Source organism: Lacerta agilis, chromosome 13, assembly GCF_009819535.1.
Source record: "Lacerta agilis isolate rLacAgi1 chromosome 13, rLacAgi1.pri, whole genome shotgun sequence".
NCBI lineage: Eukaryota > Metazoa > Chordata > Lepidosauria > Squamata > Lacertidae > Lacerta > Lacerta agilis.
Genome location: NC_046324.1, coordinates 27,994,236 through 28,011,862, shown reverse-complemented (window position 1 = coordinate 28,011,862; position 17,627 = coordinate 27,994,236). Strand labels below are relative to the sequence as shown.

Here is a 17,627-nt window from a genome sequence, read left to right as displayed (position 1 = left end):
AGGCAAGGAAAGGAGGGAGGGGGAGCCGCCTTGTTTTAAACAGAAACCGGAAGTAAATGTATTCACTTCACTTTCGTCTTCAGTCATTGGCTGGCAGTGTTTGGGGCCTCCGGGAAGGTCTGTGCTGATAGGCTGCAAAGTCTACGGCTCGCGGGAGGGCGGAAGTGGGACACTTGTACAGTAGCCCCGCGAAGACAATAGAGTCGGGAAGCCGCTCTGGGTGTGACGCGGGGGCTTCGCGATGGAGCTGAGCGAAATGCTCTACAACAAGTCCGAGTACATCGAGACGGTGCGTGTCGAGTCAAGGTGCTAGTCCTCTATACCCGGGAACCAGGCCCGTGGGAGTGGGAGAAGCATCGCCATGCCAGGGCGCTCATCTCAGAATAACGCATGAAACGTATGGAGGCAGAGCGGAGGCCACAATTCGTTCGTTTCCTCCTCTCCCCATGCCTTTTCTCCTCGCATGCCTTGTCTTTTTTTATTTTAAGGCTGCGGGGCCGCCTTTTGTTTGCTTCCTTTTTTAAAGTGATATATAAGCCGCTCTGGAAGGCTGCCCCATTTTTTGCCTGAAAAGCAGGATGGAAAGTGTCTAAATACTGTAATATAATTGCAGCAGAGTGCAGGTTGTGATGGTGGGGTCTGGAAGGGCCTTTGGCTAGTGCCTGAAAGGCATACCCCGTGGAGCCAGGAAGGCCCTCTCTCTGGACCCCCAACCCCACTTAGCTTCAGAGGGTGGGGGCATGCGGTGAAGAGTCTTATGCCACGATCACCGTATATGGGCACAGGTGGCCCTCCAGGTACCTGGGTCCTAAGCTGGCAAAGGCTTTAAAGCAGGCTTCCCTGGCCTGGGGCCCTCTGGGTGTTTTGTATTCCAAAGCATCAGGAGGGCACCTGGTTGCTGAAAAGGTAATAGAAATGGCTATTTGGAAACTAACCCAACACCTAGTGAAGCAGTTTCAGTACCAGCAATGTGTGTTTCCATTGACTATTCCCAATTAATAACCAGTTACCATGAACAGGAGTCCACTCTTTTGTTGACTATGAGGGCCACTCCATTTCTTTTACGGCGTCAGCCCCTCCCTTATATGCAAAAAACCCAGGTTCAACCCCCAGCTTCTTTGGGGTGGGGATGGCTAAATAGAGAGCTGTTGCCAGTCAGTGCTGAGGGAGGTGGGCCAATTGGTCTGACTTGGTATAAGGCAGCTTCCTATGACCTTATATGCTATTGGGTTGCGTTCATGCAAAGCCACTAAGAATTTTTTTAAATGCGCAGTGAAATAATAAAATAATAGCACAACAGCACCTAATTATCATATCAAATGAAACATACCCACCCACCCCTGAAGAAATATTTAGAGGCAGGCATGCCACATTATGGTAGTTAATCTGGAGGCTGTTGGGTTACAGATAACTATGCCTTTTGGTGCTCCCACCCATATTGCAAAGACCACAGGGCTCTCGCCTAAGTCCCTTCTCTGAAAGCTATGTTTTTGCTAATCATTTCTGCCTTTCTCTATCTCTTTAGGCATCTGGGAACAAAGTGAGCAGACAATCTGTGCTGTGTGGAAGCCAGAACATCGTGCTCAATGGCAAGGTGAGAGGCCCTTGAACTCCAAAGGCTGCTTATGGGATAGGGTAAGAAGGGATTGTAACTGCAGTGAACAGTTCATGGCCTACTGATAGATTCAAAGAATGGAAAATAAGACATCTTGTTCAGGTAGGCCAGTGATTCCCAAAGTGAGTGGGGGGGGCAGTGAGATTACCTGGAGGGTATTAAGAGGCAGGGGGGCTCTTGAGGTGGGCCCCTTCAAGTGTGTTGATTGCTTATTTACAATTGACCAGGCTACAGCAAACTGTGAAACACCTTTCTTCCTTCATATTTCAAGTTTTACTGCTCTTATCATTTTCAAAGCCATTTCTTAAATTTATGTTTTACATTGTTTCTATGCTTTTTTAAATTGTGAACCATCTAGGGAGGCTCTTTGGCCATATAGCGCAGCATAAAAATACTATAATAAATAAAAGATAATCTTGATACAGGTTGTACCTGGGGGTGGTCGGTACAGCAACCAAGGAAGGTGAGCCGTTTGGTGTGTTGGTCAGATTTACACGAATCCCATCTTAATTGCATGTTTCTCAGGGTCCCATCAGAATGCCATCCTGCTTTGAGAAAACTCCAAAACTGCAGTAATTCTCTTCTTTCCCATTCAGACAATCGTCATGAATGACTGCATCATCCGAGGGGACTTGGCCAATGTGAGAGTTGGGCGCCACTGCGTGGTCAAAAGCCGAAGTGTCATCCGTCCACCTTTCAAGAAATTCAGCAAGGGGTAGGAGTTGCTTGGGACAAGGTGGGAGGGCTTCCTTGAAACAGGGTAGTGCTGAGTTTTGTGTTCAAGGAGCTGGGTTCTTTAATAAACATACAATCCTAGACTGATAATCCCAACTGCTCGATTCCTTTTGATATACATTCCAAGGATTATCAACACTAAAGTGCAAAAGTTCACTTAGGAATCCTATATATTCAAGGTGAGTATAAAGTAAATGTTCATGGATATGGTGTTTAAAGCAAAGTTCTTCAGTTGTCCTCGTCTGTCCGACGGGTTGCTAGCTGATAGTCTTCCTGTTTCACTGGTGAGACTCCAGTTTCTTCAAAGGAACAAGCCTCTAGTGAACTTTTGCACTTTAGTGTTGATAATCCTTGGAATGTATGTATCAGGCTATAGCCATTGAATTGATATTTTTATCTCCATTTACACTTTCGTTATAATATATTCAATATCTTTCATTGCTGTTTTTCATGGTTTTCTGTTTGTTTTGTGTTTGGCTATAACCTAAGGAGGGGCAGAGCGAAAGAGCTTTGGTTGGAGGTTGCCAACAGTGAGAAATTCTGGGGGGATCCAGGAAATCTTTGTGTTCTTCCTTGCCAATCCCGTTTGGCCCTTGGTAGCTCCTGGGCATGCTGCAGGTTGTTTGATCAAGCTTTGCAAATCATCCTCACCAAATTTGTTCTGGGGCTTCGTTGATTTGATTTTTTTTTAATTGGGTGGGGTGGGTGTTGCTGGCTGTAAATCTGCCCTCCCCAACCCACATGTATATTGCTTCTTCAGGGTTGCATTTTTCCCTCTGCACATTGGTGACCACGTTTTCATTGAGGAGGACTGCGTCGTCAATGCGGCTCAGATCGGCTCCTACGTCCACATAGGCAAGAACTGCGTCATTGTAAGTATGTCGCCCCTTGGGCATCCTGTAAAGTCTGTGTAGCAGACTTTCAGGCAGTTGCACAGGGGCCAAAAGAACCTAAGAAGAGCCTTCTGGGCCAGGTCAAAGGGGGCTCATCTAGTCAAGCATCTTGTTCTCATAGTGGCTAACCAGATGCTTGTGAGCAACCCACCAGGGTATTTATTTGACTCAGAATCAAGTTTTATTTGTTTACTGTGTTTATATGCCACCTTTCCTCCAAGAAGCTCAAGGTGGACTACATCATTCTCCTCTAACCTGTTTTATCCTCACAACAACAACCCTGGGGAGATAGGTCAGGCCAGGGGTAGGCAACCTAAGGTCCGTGGGCCGGATGCGGCCCAATCGCTTTCCCAATCATGCCCGCGGATGGTCTGGGAATCAGCGTGTTTTTACATGAGTAGAATGTGTCCTTTTATTTAAAATGCATCTCTGGGTTATTTGTGGGTCCTGCCTGGTCTTTTTACATGAATAGAATGTGTGCTTTTATTTAAAATGCATCTCTTGGTTATTTGTGGGGCATAGGAATTCGTTCATATTTTTTTTTTCAAAATATAGTCCGGCCATGGTCTGAGGGACGGTGTTCCCCCCCCCACAGATGAAAAAGGTTGCTGACCCCCTGGGTTAGGCAGTCATTGGCCCAAGGTCACCCAGTCAGCTGCTTAGCTGAGTGGGGATTTGAACACTGGTATCTTCCAGGTCCTAGTCTGACACCAACCATTACACCACAGTTCAAGGTCCACACTTTCACCCATTCAAATGGAACCTCCTGGCCATGTCCATGTTTGGCTGGGGAGGCAGGCGGAAGCTGAGACCCATTCATATGTGGAGTGGAGCCTTCTTCTCCTGGTCAGCTCCTTGCTGTGGCTGCCAAACTCCAGTCCCAGCTGCTGTGTTCCCCTCTTGACTGCAACAGTGCAGGGCACCAGCTAATGGCACGAGGGTGGGGTCATGGCGATGGGAAGGGCTGTGGCTTGGCAGGCCTGTCAAGAGATTTCTGCTGCTCACCTAGCAGAGCTGCACCTGGGACAGCAGCAGGAGTTTGGCCTGTGCAGTTCTTTTTGTGTTGTGGGGAGTGGACACAACTTCAGACCGAAGGAACTGAGAAGCAGGCCCCAACTTCTGCATGCAATGCAGGTGTTCTACCACTGAGTGTTGGGGAAGGGCCATAGCTCATTGGTATAGCATCTGCATTGCATGCAGAAGATCCCATGTTCAATCCTCAGTAGCATCTCCAAGTAGGGCTGAGAGAGATCTCTGCCTGAAACCATAGAAAACCATTGCTTCCAGTCAGTGTTGACAATACTGAGCTAGATGGACCAAGGGCGTGATTCAGTATAGGGCAACTTCCTATATTCTTATGAAAAGTTATTGAGTGAAAATGTGTGCATAGTTCTGTACTGCACAGGATGAGCAGCATACCAGTGACAGGGCTGATAGCCAAATCCGGTCACTCCCTGTCTTCATGCCTGGGCAACTCCGGGATATGGGTGGAAAACCCCAGCAGAGTGCACTCCTTATAGAGATCAGAGAAAAACACACACACAGGAAGCAGGATTCTTCAGTAAGAGTTTTACTGAGGCTTAAATGCATACAGGAACTTACTGGATTCCCAGTAAGGCAAAATCTTTGCTCAAAAATGCATCCAGTTACAGAAGCAAAATCACACAACATATATGCAAACAAAAGTAAAGAGCAGGATGAAGGACAGAAGATAAACTGCCCAGCAGGCAGGGGTTTGAATCTCCCACTGAGGCAGCAACCTTAACTAGATAAACGCAGCTGCAAGCTTGTTCTGTTGTGAACACGCTAGAAAGTTCAGGAAGATTCTAGTAGGTTCTACATCCATAAAACTTCCATCCCTGACAGTTAGAACCTCTCTGTGCACCTAACCCTTTCTGAACAGACTTAATGAAGCCACCCCCAATTAACAGCCATGGGGCTGTATTCAACTAACTCCTGTTCAGGGTAGACCCACTGAAATCAATGGACCTAAGTTAGTAATGTCCATGACTGGTAATGGGTCTGCTCTGAGTAAGGCTAACATGGGGTACAATCCAGTGATTCATCTGTGTGTGTGAGCAACACAATTTGTCTGAGAGAAAAAGGCATCCTATCTGTGTAATGTGGTTAGTGAAAAAAGATATACCTATACACTTATAACACCCAATTTCCATGGCTCAGTGTAAGAACATAAGAGTCTGCTGCTGGATCAGGCCAGTGGCCCATCTAATCCAGCATCCTGTTCTCACAGAGGCTAAGCAATTGCCTATGGTAAACCAGCAAGCAGAATGCAAGAGCAGCTCTCCCCTCCTTGTTTCCACCAACTGGTATTCAGAAACATTGCTGTTTCCAAGTGTGGAGGTACAGCATAGCCCTCATGGCTAGTAGTCACTGAGAGCCCTCTCCTCAATGATAATGTCTAGCCCTCTTTTAAAGGGCCTTTTCAGCAGTGGCACCCTCCCTGTGGAAAGCCCTCTCATCAGATGTCAAGGAGATAAAGAATTGCACAACTTTTAGAAAACATCTGAAGGCAGCCCTGTTCAGGGAAGTTTTTAATGTCTGGCATTTTATTATTATTTATATTTTTCTGGAAACCAACCAGAGTAGTTGAGGAGGCCCAGCCAGATGGGTGGTGTATTATTATTAATAATAATAATAATAATAATAATAATAATAATAATAATACCATATTTTCCAGCGTATAAGACGACCGGGCGTATAAGACGACCCCCAACTTTCCCTGTTAAAATATAGAGTTTGAGATATACTCGACCGCAGATTCTCCACCCGGTGTATAAGACGACCCCCGACTTTTGAGAAGATTTTCCTGGATTAAAAAATAGTCTTATACGCCAGAATATACAGTAATAAGAAGAAGTAGTTATCCAAGTTGGTGGCCATCCTGTGGCAATATGGCTGTGAAGCTGTACCCATGTGACCTGTTGACAACTTGCCCGAGTGCCTGTCGAGAGATCCCAGGAGAGCGTATCAATCGCAGCCCCAATTGTAGCAACCTTCTCCTCTGTCCTTCACCATCCAGCACTAGTATTAAAAAAAAGTCCTGCGTGACTCAGTGTTTGCACTTTAAATGCCACTTGGCTCCCCTGCTGTTTAGTCAACGGGCATTGCAGCGGATCTCTCCTCCCTGCGCCCTCTTTGTCGAAGTGGCCTTAGCTCAAGCGCCAGCTGCTCGTGGGGGCTGCCATGAATAGTGCTTTGTTCCCAGAGTTGGCACCAGTTCAGAAGCCCTGGCTTGTCAGCCTTGCTGGCAAATGTGAAGAGGACAGCCAGGACAGCTTACCTGAACAAGATACCGCTGTGGTTTGGCATGTGTGGAGATACCCGAGGAGGGGGCATGTTTCCAGAAAAAGAGCCTGCTGGATCAGGCCAAAGGAAGCCCATCTAGTCCAGCATCCTGTTATCACAGTGGGCAACCAGATGCCTGTTATGAGAAACGCTTAGCAGGACCTGAGCACAAGAGCCCTCTCCTCTCTTGTGGTTTCCTGCAACTGGTATTCAGAAGCATTGCTGTCTCCCAACTGTGAAGGCAGAGCGTAGTCATCCTGGCTAGTAGCCTTTGATAGGCTGCCCCTCCATGAATTTGTCCAGTCCTCTTTTAAAGACATCCAAGTTGGTGGCCATCACTGCCTCCTGTGGCAATGAGTTCCACAGTTTAACTATGCACTGTTTTGAGGAAGTTTAACTATGGACCATTTGGAGAAGGACTTAGTTTTATCTGTCATGAATCTTCCTATTTCCCTGAAAAGGGGGGGGGCGGACTGTCTTTGTCTCTTTAAAGAGAGGGCACGTCCTGATCTCCCAATGGAGTCTTCCTGATGGGAATGATTCCCCTCTCTGGCAGCCAAAGCAAACAACAAACTTCAGAACGAGGTAACTGGAGAGCTCTCTGAATCTCTCCCACATCCTCACCTGAGCAAACATTGTTAGGTTTTTATTTGCTGAGAGAACAGAGCTTCTGGCTGTCCAGTGACTGCAGTGTGTGGGACGTGACTCCCGCTTACCTGTCCCAGAACCTGCCTTTGGCACCTGTCCCGAGCAACTCGGCTCCTCTCATGCCTAGGAACTGCGGCCCAGAAGTTTCTGAAGCGAAAACACACCTTTGCCAGAACAGTAGAAGATCCGGTGTTAATCACTACACTTTGCTCACCTGTTCAAACAGGTTCTATGGGAACTTCAGTGGGGGAGCTCTGTCCCTGCAGATGGAGTTGGACTATACTGTAGTTCCCTTGACCATCTGCTGCATTGGCTGGAACTGATGGATTTGGAGGCATGGTTTCCCCACCCTTTAACTAGAGTGTGGTACAGAAAAACATAAGACAGGGCTGCTAATTAGGCTATAAAGGGGGCCCATCTTTTCTCAGGGGCTGACCAAATTCCCCAATGGAAAGCCCACAAGTAGGATCCAAGCACAAGAGCACTCTCTCGGTGCTTTCCAGCAACTGGTATTCAGAGGCATCTTGCCTCTGACAGTGGAAGCCGAAGTGGCTAGCAGCCATCAATAACCCTCTCTTCCATGAATTTGTCAAATCCTATTTTAAAGCCATCCAAGTTGGGGACTATCATTGCCTCCTGTCAGACTAAGTCCCATAGTTTAACCATGCAGTTACACACACACTCTTGGTGCCTTTTCATATCTTTTTATTCTTTGCTGGCTGGGTGGTCTGCAGGCCACACCAAGCCCCCCTCTGCCTTCCTCCCAGCTGTTTCTGCTGCCTGTTGGCTCTCTGTGCCATGTGTGGAAAGGCTTTGGACCTTCCAGATGTTGCTGAACTACAACTCCCATCAGCCCCAGCAAGCACAACCAGTGGCCTGAAATGATGTGAGTGTTCGTTCAACAACAGCTGGAGGACCAAAAGTTCCCCACCCTTGGACTGCCCCAGAAGCAGCTGGCCAGGTGCTCCTTTGTTAAATGACTGATAAAGCCATATATTTATCTCTAGTTCTTCAGGCATGCTGTGCAAGAAACACAAAAGGGGGGGGGGTGAGCAGCAGTTTGATTCCCTACCCAAGATTAGTGCTGCAAACAACACACAGAATTGTAGTTGCAAGGGAGTCCTGTGGACCACCTAGTCCAACCCCCTTCAACACAGGAATCACAGCTAAAGAATCCTTGACAGATAGCCATCCAAACTCTGTTTAGAAACCTCCAATGAAGGAGCGTCTACAGTACTCAGAAGGAAAGTCCTGTAGTGCTGCAGTTGGTGAGATTGCCAGTTAAGAACAAAATCATCCCCTTGGATGCAGTTGAGCATTGGGCTGCCTGCTGGCCCTTTAAGGCTGGAAGTCCATGGCATGAGTGGCAGGTGGAAGGGTGGGAACCTGAGGCCTGTTCTAATTCCAAACTGACTTGTGGCACATCCTTTTTAGGGTCGCCGGTGCGTCCTCAAAGACTGCTGCAAGATCCTTGACAACACAGTCTTGCCTCCGGAAACAGTGGTCCCACCTTTTACCGTCTTTGCAGGCTGCCCAGGTAAATGGAAAAAAGGAGTGGGGGGAGGCCTGCCCTATAAAGCTGTGTGTGCCTCACTCAAAGTGGGACAGTGACCACACAGCAAAGGATGTTCCTTATTGCCAGGCTGGCTGCTCACACTCCACTTCACCCCCAGGGCTCTTCTCTGGAGAACTTCCCGAGTGCACACAGGAGCTGATGATTGACGTCACCAAGAGCTACTACCAGAAGTTCCTGCCCCTCACCCAGGTCTAGCCGTCTCCACCTAGCCCTCCCGTGGCCCTCTGCAGGAGGAAGAGTGGGAAGAATCTTCGGCGTGACTGCCGTGGCTTGTGTGAGTCCTGCAAGCAGCTGGCCCCAGGCCCGACTGGCAGAGTCTGCAGAAGCTGCCTTGTATAACACCATCTTCCCTTTTGGGGCATCCCCTTCATTCCTCTGCCTCACACCCTTGCCCATGATCTGGACTGTTCTGTCCCATGTGGGAGGCCTTTTCCCACTGACCACCATAGCCCTGCCACTGACCAGCCTGGACTAACCCCACTGTCTACTCCTTTGCTTGTGAGAGACTCGCATGTTATTTATTTATCCCTAGATCCAGGGTGCATTGGAATGTGAAATGGGCAGAGACAAACCTCCTGAGTGGGAGGACGGCCAGCCAGCCTATAAGCAGGGGGGGGGTCCTGTGTGATTCTGCTGTCATCTCCCCACACCCAACACATTCCTGATTAGAGGCCAACGTGACCAGAGGCCCCTCAGCACCCTCTCCTCCAGGCAGGTGCGTATGTAGCCTCCCTCCTGCCTGCCACCCTCCAGTGGGGAAGGTTCTGCTCCCTGCCTGGACAAGATGAGAAAGTGGTCATCTATTTGGCCCTTGAGGGCTTCCCAGCAAGCCTCCATCTCCACTTTATATGGAGGGCATGCGCTGTGACCCAGATCAGACATTCTGTCCAGATTACCCCTCCCCTTTGTCAGCCGCATATTTTTCAGGCAGCGAGAGATATGTGACTTGGAGAAAAGGGTGGCGCTGAGGAGGTGACCTGGCACTTAGCAGCAGCAATCTACTCTTGAACACACGCCCTCTGCAAGCAGCTGCTTTGACCCATTTCTTCCTGCAGGGGGCGGCTTTGTAGAGGTGTTTCAGAGCATAGGGCTTGAGTGCAGGCAGGAGGTGGGTGGCCTTGTGGATTTTGCACAAGTTTAGGGGTCCCTGCACAGGGTTATGATTGGGGGTAGTATGTCTGGAAGGGCATAGGGCAGGGACAGGACTCCCGTGGTTCTTCGGAATCTGCTAGACTCCCAACTCCCACCTTGCCTGACCAGGCTGGCTGATGGGAGTCCAGCATCACCTGGCAGGCCACAGCTTCCCCTTGGCTGGGTCATCTGCAAGAGAAGGTTGTGTCCTTCTCTTTAGGGTAGACACTGCTGGAAAACATGAAGGAACCAGCTTCCATCTGGGGATGAAAATGACTCCCACCCTGCCATATACGCTCTGCTGATCCTTTGCTTCTTTCCAGATCAAACCCCCAGACCATTGGTTTGGTGGCTGTGTGCATCCCTGGTTCCCACCCAGCTGCTTCCTGAATGTTGGATATAGGCCCAACATACTGGCAGGCGGGTGGGGTGTGCTTTTTTTTCATTTGTTCTACGGCACGTACAGTTTTGCCACCTATTAACTAGCCATGGCCTCTCCAAACACAGCAGCGTGGAGGAGCTGCTGTTAACCATCGTGTCACTGTCTGCCTTGTTTATACTTTGCTGTCCACAAATTAAAATCCTCTCAAGTAGGTCAGGTGCTTTGAAGTGGTAATTTTCCTCCAACAAATCTTCTGGAAACAGAGCAGGGGGGGGGGGAGTGTCCCACTGGCGTCACCACCCACTGCTTGGTGTGTGTGTGTGTGTGTGTGTGTGTGCGTGCGTGTGTGTGTGTGTGTGTGTGTGTGTTAGCTACACCTGTCCTTGGTGAAATCTCCAACTGCTGAATAAATGGGGCTGCTCAACCGGCCACCCAGACTAGCCCAGCCCAGCTACCTGTAAGTAATTCCATACACAGAATTCTAGAATTGTAGAGTTGGGAGAGACCTCAGAGGTCATCTAATGCAAACCCCTCTAGCGAAGGAGAGTCCACCTGGGGACTCTGCTTCCTCTTACTTTGTGTGTAAAATGGCCTTTCAAAGAGCTTTTGCAACAAAAGATGCCTGTGTCAGCCTGACCTCCAGAGCTGTTGGCATGGCACTGAAGGCAGTGTGGAGGCAGCTTCCATCCTCCAGGGCTGTGCTTTTCAGACGGCGGCCTTGGGGTACAAATCTCAGTGTAGGCAGGAGGGCTTCTGCCTCCAGTGCTGCTGCCTGCTGCTGCTCTCCTTGATGCCAAGTAAGCAGGGAAAGGATGAGTGCCCCCCGGGTTCTTTGTGCCAGGTCCTCTCTCCCATGTCAAACAGCTGCACATGGCGGTGAACTGGTTTTTGCCTGTGCTTCCTGAAAAGAGCCCAGTTTGGACCCGGTGCCTGAAACGGTACAGAGCCAAGGCCCAGCAAACTTATCATGGGGCTCTACCAAATATCCTGCAATGCAGCAAACTCCTCTTATGTTCTGGTGGACACCCGCCTTATTTAATGGCCTCTGCTGTTGAACAATAGGGCTGCAAGGCCCGCCATTGGGAAAAGACCATCCTTAAGGTGGCCAGGATCAAAGCTGCTTGGGGTTTCACCGCCACCACCCCAAATCCAGCCAGGTCCCACAAAACCAGCTTTGCAAATGCAGGGCTGGAGGGGCTCTTAGCCAGTTGGGTGGGACTGACCAGTTGGGTGACCCAACATTGGGCAATGTCAAGGCCTTCTTTCCAACTGCCCAGTTAACCAAAGAGCTCTCTTAAAAGCCTAAAGCTGCTAGCAGTGTGCCTGAAGGCTCTCCCAGTTGCTCAATGCAATCTCCCAACAGCTCACAAATCTCTCTCTGTGTGTGTGTTCCCCCCCATCTCTCTTGTGTACTCAACTGAACATTTCCTGGACCGTGCAAGTGATAAACGGCCAGATTGGAGGGCTGGCCCTGGCGTGTCCCATCAGAAGGGCTGAGAGAACCTTTGTCGCCACCAGAAGCAGACCTCTTGCTGCATGCTTGCTATATCGGGGCCGATAAGGGCCGCTATCCTTGAAGGTGGCTATCAGGGTGAAGAAACCAGAATAAACAGTTGTAAAATATGCAAATGCGACTTGTGCTGAGCTGGGCACACATTCTGCAGAAAGACTGGACTAGGCTGGAACTGAACTGGTCTCTGCCCAAGGGTGGCTGGAGGGATGTTGGAGAAGTTCCGCTCACAATTAAAATGAAAAGTGTAAAACATGAATCCTGATTTGCAGGCGGTTGGGCTAGAAGACCCCTGGGATCCCTTCCAGCTCTACAATTCTATGATCCAGCCTTTCACTGCAGCAATGGAAGAGCCAATACCCTTCAGTGAGCAGCCACTAAGGATGGGTCCTGAAGTGAGGCCCTCTGCTGTGCCTGGCTGTAGCCACCTGACTCGTTCTGCATGCTCTCTCCCCCTCTCCCTTACCTGTCCCCCAAGAACCCCATGCTGGTGTCCAAGGAAATTAGTTCCACAACAGGCTGCAGTGGCAGGTGGAGCTTGCAGGCAGCAGTGGCAACCCAGAAATGGATGGCAGCAAAGAAATCATAGAATTGCAGAGTTGGGAGGCAGCCCCAGGGTCATCTAGTCCAACCCCCTACAATGCAGGAATCCAGCTCAAGAATCCCTGACAGACAGCTATCCAACCTCTGCTTAAAAACCTCCAGTGATGTGGGGTGGGATGCTTCTGTTGTCTTAAGGCAGGTCCATGCTATATATTTAAAGCATATTTAATGTAAAATCTTGGGAACTGTAGTTTCTGCCTCACAGAGCTACCATTTCCAGCACCCTTAGCAAACTGTATCTGCTAAATTCTTTGCAAGAAGTAATGTGCTTTAAATGTGTGTTGAATTGTAGAGTTGGAAGGGACCCGAGGGTCATCTAGTCCAACCCCCTGCAATGCAGGAATATGCTTTAAAGGTATATTGTCAAAAAGCTATATTCCCTTGAGGGTAAATCTGTTGTTCTCTCCCATGCCACCCACATGTAGTGGCGGGCAGAATCAGAGTCTGAAGGGAGTGGTGAACTCTTTCTCTTCCTCCCCAACCAGCAGCCTGCCAGGGGAGGGAGCACTGCTTGCGCATGCTGTGGGGTCTGAACTGATCGCTTGACAAGGGTTTCTGTCTTGGGGAGGAGTCAAGCTACCTTGCTGGAGATGGAGGCTTTAGATTCCCCCCTCCCACAGCCAGACTACAGTACACCCCCCCCCCAAAAAAGTGAAGAAACCAATCAAGACCACAATTGAGGGCTGGCTACGGTGTGTCCTATCGGAAGTGCCGAGGTCACCTTTGTCGCCGTAAGAAGCAGAGGTCCTGCATGCTTCCCACATCAGGGCTGATAAGGGCCGCCGTCCTAGAAAGTGGCTATCAGGGTGAAGAAACCAGGACAAACAGTTGTGGCAAAGGCAAAAGCAACTTGTGCTGAGCTGGGCACATTCCTTGCGGAGGGACTGGGCAGGGCTGGAACTGAACTGGTCTCTGCCCAAGGGTGGCTGGAGAGATGCTGGCCACTCCTAGAGAATGTCAGCTCCACTTAAAATGGAATGTGCAAAACATTGTGATTTCTGCTTTGCAGGGGGTTGGACTGGATGTCCCTTTGAGTGTTTTCCAATTCTTCCAGTCCTTTGGTTCTATGAATAAAGCCAAACTGGTACCTGGGAATAATATTCTATGGGACAGAGCCAGAAAAGAAACTGGCAAGGCCACTGCTTCTTGTCACTTACAGCTGCGCTACGAAACCACTCAAACCTTAATCATTTGCGATCTGCAGCCTGTTCTGCATAAGGACGCCTTCCCTCTCACAGAACTTGTGTGACAGGTACAGTATCTGTTTACTGCTCCTGAACCTCAAAGAGCTTACTGCTCAGCAGCAACAGGCCTGAGAACAAAGATGTACACAGAGAGAACAGCCACTGCAGTCCACCCACACCCATCACTGCCCCACGGCCCTCAGGAGACCGCTGAAGCAGGAATGTGGCCCTCAGGATGGAAAAGGTCTTCACTGGCTGGCAGCAGCAGTTCTGTAGGGTTTCCAGCTGCAGCCTTGCCCAGCCTCACTTGGCACTGCTGGGGACTGAACTGGGCATCCTCTGTGTTCATTGCAGGTGCCCAGCCCCTGAGCTACAACTCTTCTCTCCTTTGTCCCTGCTGAAGGGGCGGTTCTTCCTCTCTGGCAAGAGTCACAGGGGTGATTCTTAGGGGTGCTGGAGTATAGCAACCCCTATCTTGACCACCTCACTAAGCTTTCCTTACACAGCAGGGGTGAGGAACCCTTTTGGCCCAGTGGACCAGATCTTTATCTTCCCCAACCCCATGGGCCGACTTAAATGTGGATGGGAACACCTGCCTGTCAATCATCTGGTGTCACAGTGACATCAAGTTTAACCCACAGGGTAGACCAAGGCTGGCAGAGTGAACTTGCACTCACGTCCAACTTGCAGGCTTCCCACAGGTATCTGGTTGACCCCTATGACAACAGGATGCGGGATTAGATGAACCCCACCACCCTGCCCATTGAGGGGATGTCACTTGATGGACAGCTAATTGTGGTTTTACGAAAATGGCCTTGTGGGTCAAATGAGACTGTTGCAGCCCAAGATTGGCCTATGATCCAGAGGTACCTGTGTCCCCCCGTCCCCCCCATTACATAAGAACACAGACCCTGCCTTATACTGCCTGACCCTTGGCTCATCTAGTATTGTCAACCCTGACTAGCAGTTGTCCTCCAAGATTTGAGGCAGGGAGCCTAGCACAGCCCTCCCTGATTTAGTTAAGTGGTCTAGCTGCCTCTGCCAATGCCCGGCCCTTTTCTGATTCAGCAACCGTTACAGGGAAAGCACCCTTTCTTTAGTTCGGAAGACTGAACCCACTTTCTCAGTGCACACGCCCACACTTACATCCCAGCCCCACCAAACACACAAAGAGCATTTCTAAAAATACACACCTGCCTTCCTTTTCCAATGTGTCAATACCAGCAAGATAAAGGCTATAATAAAGTCCCTTTCAATTACTGTTGTTTGCAGATCTTGGGCCTTGGTGTTGTTGCAAAGGCAACCCGGCCCGTCATGAGGCACCAGGTGGATTGCTGGGCAGCAGAGCACACTGGAAGCCAGCAGGAGGGATGGGCAGCAGGGAGTGGAGCACTGGCAACTCTCTGAAGTATCCTTAAAATAAGAGACCACCAATACTGCAGCATCTTGCAGGGGGTTATACATCCTGAACATGCCTGAGTTGCAAAGAAGCCCAGCTGATTTCTTGATCATGCAACACAAGGGCTGCATTTGGATGCTGCTGGTGAAATAAGTTCCTCTCTACACCTCCCAAGCACCATCAGTGCTATATTCTGCTTTTGGTCAACTCTTGCAGCCACATATTGGGAAGTGCCTGTGACGTCAATGATAGTATTGGAGGCAGTATGTCTGAATACCAGTGGCCGGGAATCACAAGCAAGGAAAGAGCACTGCTGCGGCACTCCGTGCCCTGCTTGCAGGCTTCCCATTGGGACATCTGGTTGGCCATTGTGAGAACAGAACGTTGGGCCCTTGGTTTGATCCAACGGGGTTCCACCACTGAGCTGTGGCTCCATCACTAAAAGCTATGCAAGGACCTCCAGTATCAGAGGCAGCATGGCCCTGAATACCAGTTGCTGTTGCACTCATGTCCTCCTTGTGGCTTCTCATTGGCTGTTGTGAGAGTAGGATGCAGGACTAGATGGGCCCCCTTTGGCCTGATCAGCAGCCAGACTCTTCTGATGTTCTTAAGATAACTCAACTGCCTCATCCCTATGCAGTTACAGGACTTTTAAATGGGGGAGGGGGGCTTTTAATTTGCTTTTCAAAATTTTATACAGTCGTGCCTTGGTTCTCAAACAGAATCTGTTCTGGAAGTCTGTTCGACTTCTGAAAATGTTCAAAAACCAAGGCATGGCTTCTGATTGGCTGCAGAAACTTCCTGCACTCAGTCAGAAGCCATGGAAGCCGCGTCAGACGTTCAGGTTCCAAAGAATGTTCGCAAACCGGAACACTCACTTCCGGGTTTGCGGTGCTTGGGAGCCGATATGTTTGTGTCACAAGGCGTTCAACAACCAAGGTACAACTGTATAGGGTTTTGAAAGCACTTTGAGCAACCCAGTCCCACCTCCAGCGATGTCTCACGATTTCCTCTTTCCCTGGAAGGATGTTGCCTTCTATCACCACCACCCTGTCTCTCTCTCCCTTAACTTTTTATTGGGCTTTATAAATATCTTTCTCACCCAAACACTCATATTTGCATGCTTGGTTGTTTGAAGAATGGATCAGGCCTTTCTTGGGAAGGCTAACGGACTTTCCAAGGATGTTGGCTTGGATATGTGATCTGGGCAATTCAACACGCTCAACTCCGCTGCGAATCGAACAAACGGCAAGAAACCCACCTAAACGTATTTGAAGCAAGCCTCCGTGGCTGGTCTGGCTAGCCTTTACCCCAAGGGAGCTAGGTGGAACACTGACGGACACTGGCCCTGGGACCAACTGCAGCCAGCAAGATCTCTGTTTACACAAGGGTGCATGGGTGGGTGTATGCCTTCCATGGACAGCCTTCCTTTAAAGCTCTGCAAGCCATCCCTTCAATAAAGACACAGGCTGGCACAAGCACCGAATGAAGCCTCATCAATTTGAATGAGGCTTAGCAGAAATTCAGTCTGGTTTGTTAAAGGATTTATCCCCAGGTAAAAGGCACCCTTGGGGCAAGCTGAGCAAATCACAGAATCACAGAATCTTAGAGTTGGAAGGAACCCAGGGGTCATCTAGTCCAACCACCTGCAATGCAGTAATCTGAGCTAAAGCAGCCATGAGAGATGGCCTTCCAACCTCTGCTTAAAAACCTCCAAGGAAGGAGAGTCCACAACCTCCCAAGGGAGACTGTTCCACTGTTGAACAGCTCTTACTGTCAGAAAGTTTTTTCCTTATGTTTAGTCAGAATCTCCTTTCTTGTAACTTGAAGCCATTTGGTTTGAGTCCCAGCCTCCAGAGCAGGAGAAAACAAGCATGTTCCCTCATCCATGCGACAGCCCTTAAGATATTTGAAGATGGCTACCATATCTTCTCTCAAACTCCTCTTTTCCAGGCTAAACATACCCAGTTCCTTCAAGCGCTCCTCATAAGGCTTAGTTTCCAGACCTTTGATCATTTTGGTTGCCCTCCAATGCACATGTTCCAGCGTGTCAACATAGGCTATTTCTTAAATTGTGGTGCCCAGAATTGGATACAGTATTCTGAGCAAGGCAGAATAGAGTGGTACTATTACTTCCCTTGATCTGGACACTGTACTTCTGTTGATGCAGGCTAGAATAGCGTTAGCTCTTTTTTTGCTGCTGCATCACAGATCCTGGCTTGTCCTTCCCCTTCTTTCAGGGTTTTGGTTGCTTTGTTGTTGTTTTACTACCATCATTTTCATTTTAAATAGATAGACCTCTAGTCAAACAACAAGGGGGGTTGCCACAATATATACTAACAAATGATGCATAAACAAACATTTCAAAACAGTACCCAGCTCAACATGACTGCTACCAAAAGCCAAAGCACATCCACACACAGACCACTAAACACAAGAGGCAAAAGCCTACTTAAGGCCTACTTAACAGTATCAAAAGTTTTGCAGTGGTGGAGCCACCATCAAGAAGGATCTGCTCTGTGTTCCTTCTAACCTGATTGTCTGTGGAGGAGGAGGCCTAAGCAGGAGCTCTGAAGTCGATCTTCAGGCAGGGGCAGGTTGATAGGGGTGCAGGCTGCCATTTAAGAATCGTGGCCCCAAACTGT

General features: G+C 49.2%; 1 protein-coding gene across 1 annotated transcript; it reads left to right on the top strand.

Moving 5' to 3' along the window:
• Positions 1–132: 132 nt before the first annotated feature.
• Positions 133–9,479, top strand: DCTN5 (dynactin subunit 5). Its single transcript, XM_033167271.1, has 6 exons — positions 133–289; positions 1,526–1,594; positions 2,212–2,330; positions 3,111–3,222; positions 8,632–8,734; positions 8,871–9,479. Exons 1-6 carry the CDS (start codon positions 242–244, stop codon positions 8,966–8,968), a joined length of 549 nt encoding a protein of 182 aa, XP_033023162.1. The 5' UTR covers positions 133–241; the 3' UTR covers positions 8,969–9,479.
• The last annotated feature ends 8,148 nt before the right edge of the window (positions 9,480–17,627 follow it).

Excerpts from the sequence above, each read along its gene's own strand:
- DCTN5 (XM_033167271.1), top strand. The coding sequence starts at position 242 with ATGGAGCTGAGCGAAATGCTCTACAACAAGTCCGAGTACATCGAGACG. Across the intron at positions 290-1,525 it reads AGTCCGAGTACATCGAGACG|GCATCTGGGAACAAAGTGAG; the intron begins GTGCGTGTCGAG and ends CTATCTCTTTAG. Across the intron at positions 2,331-3,110 it reads TTCAAGAAATTCAGCAAGGG|GGTTGCATTTTTCCCTCTGC; the intron begins GTAGGAGTTGCT and ends TTGCTTCTTCAG.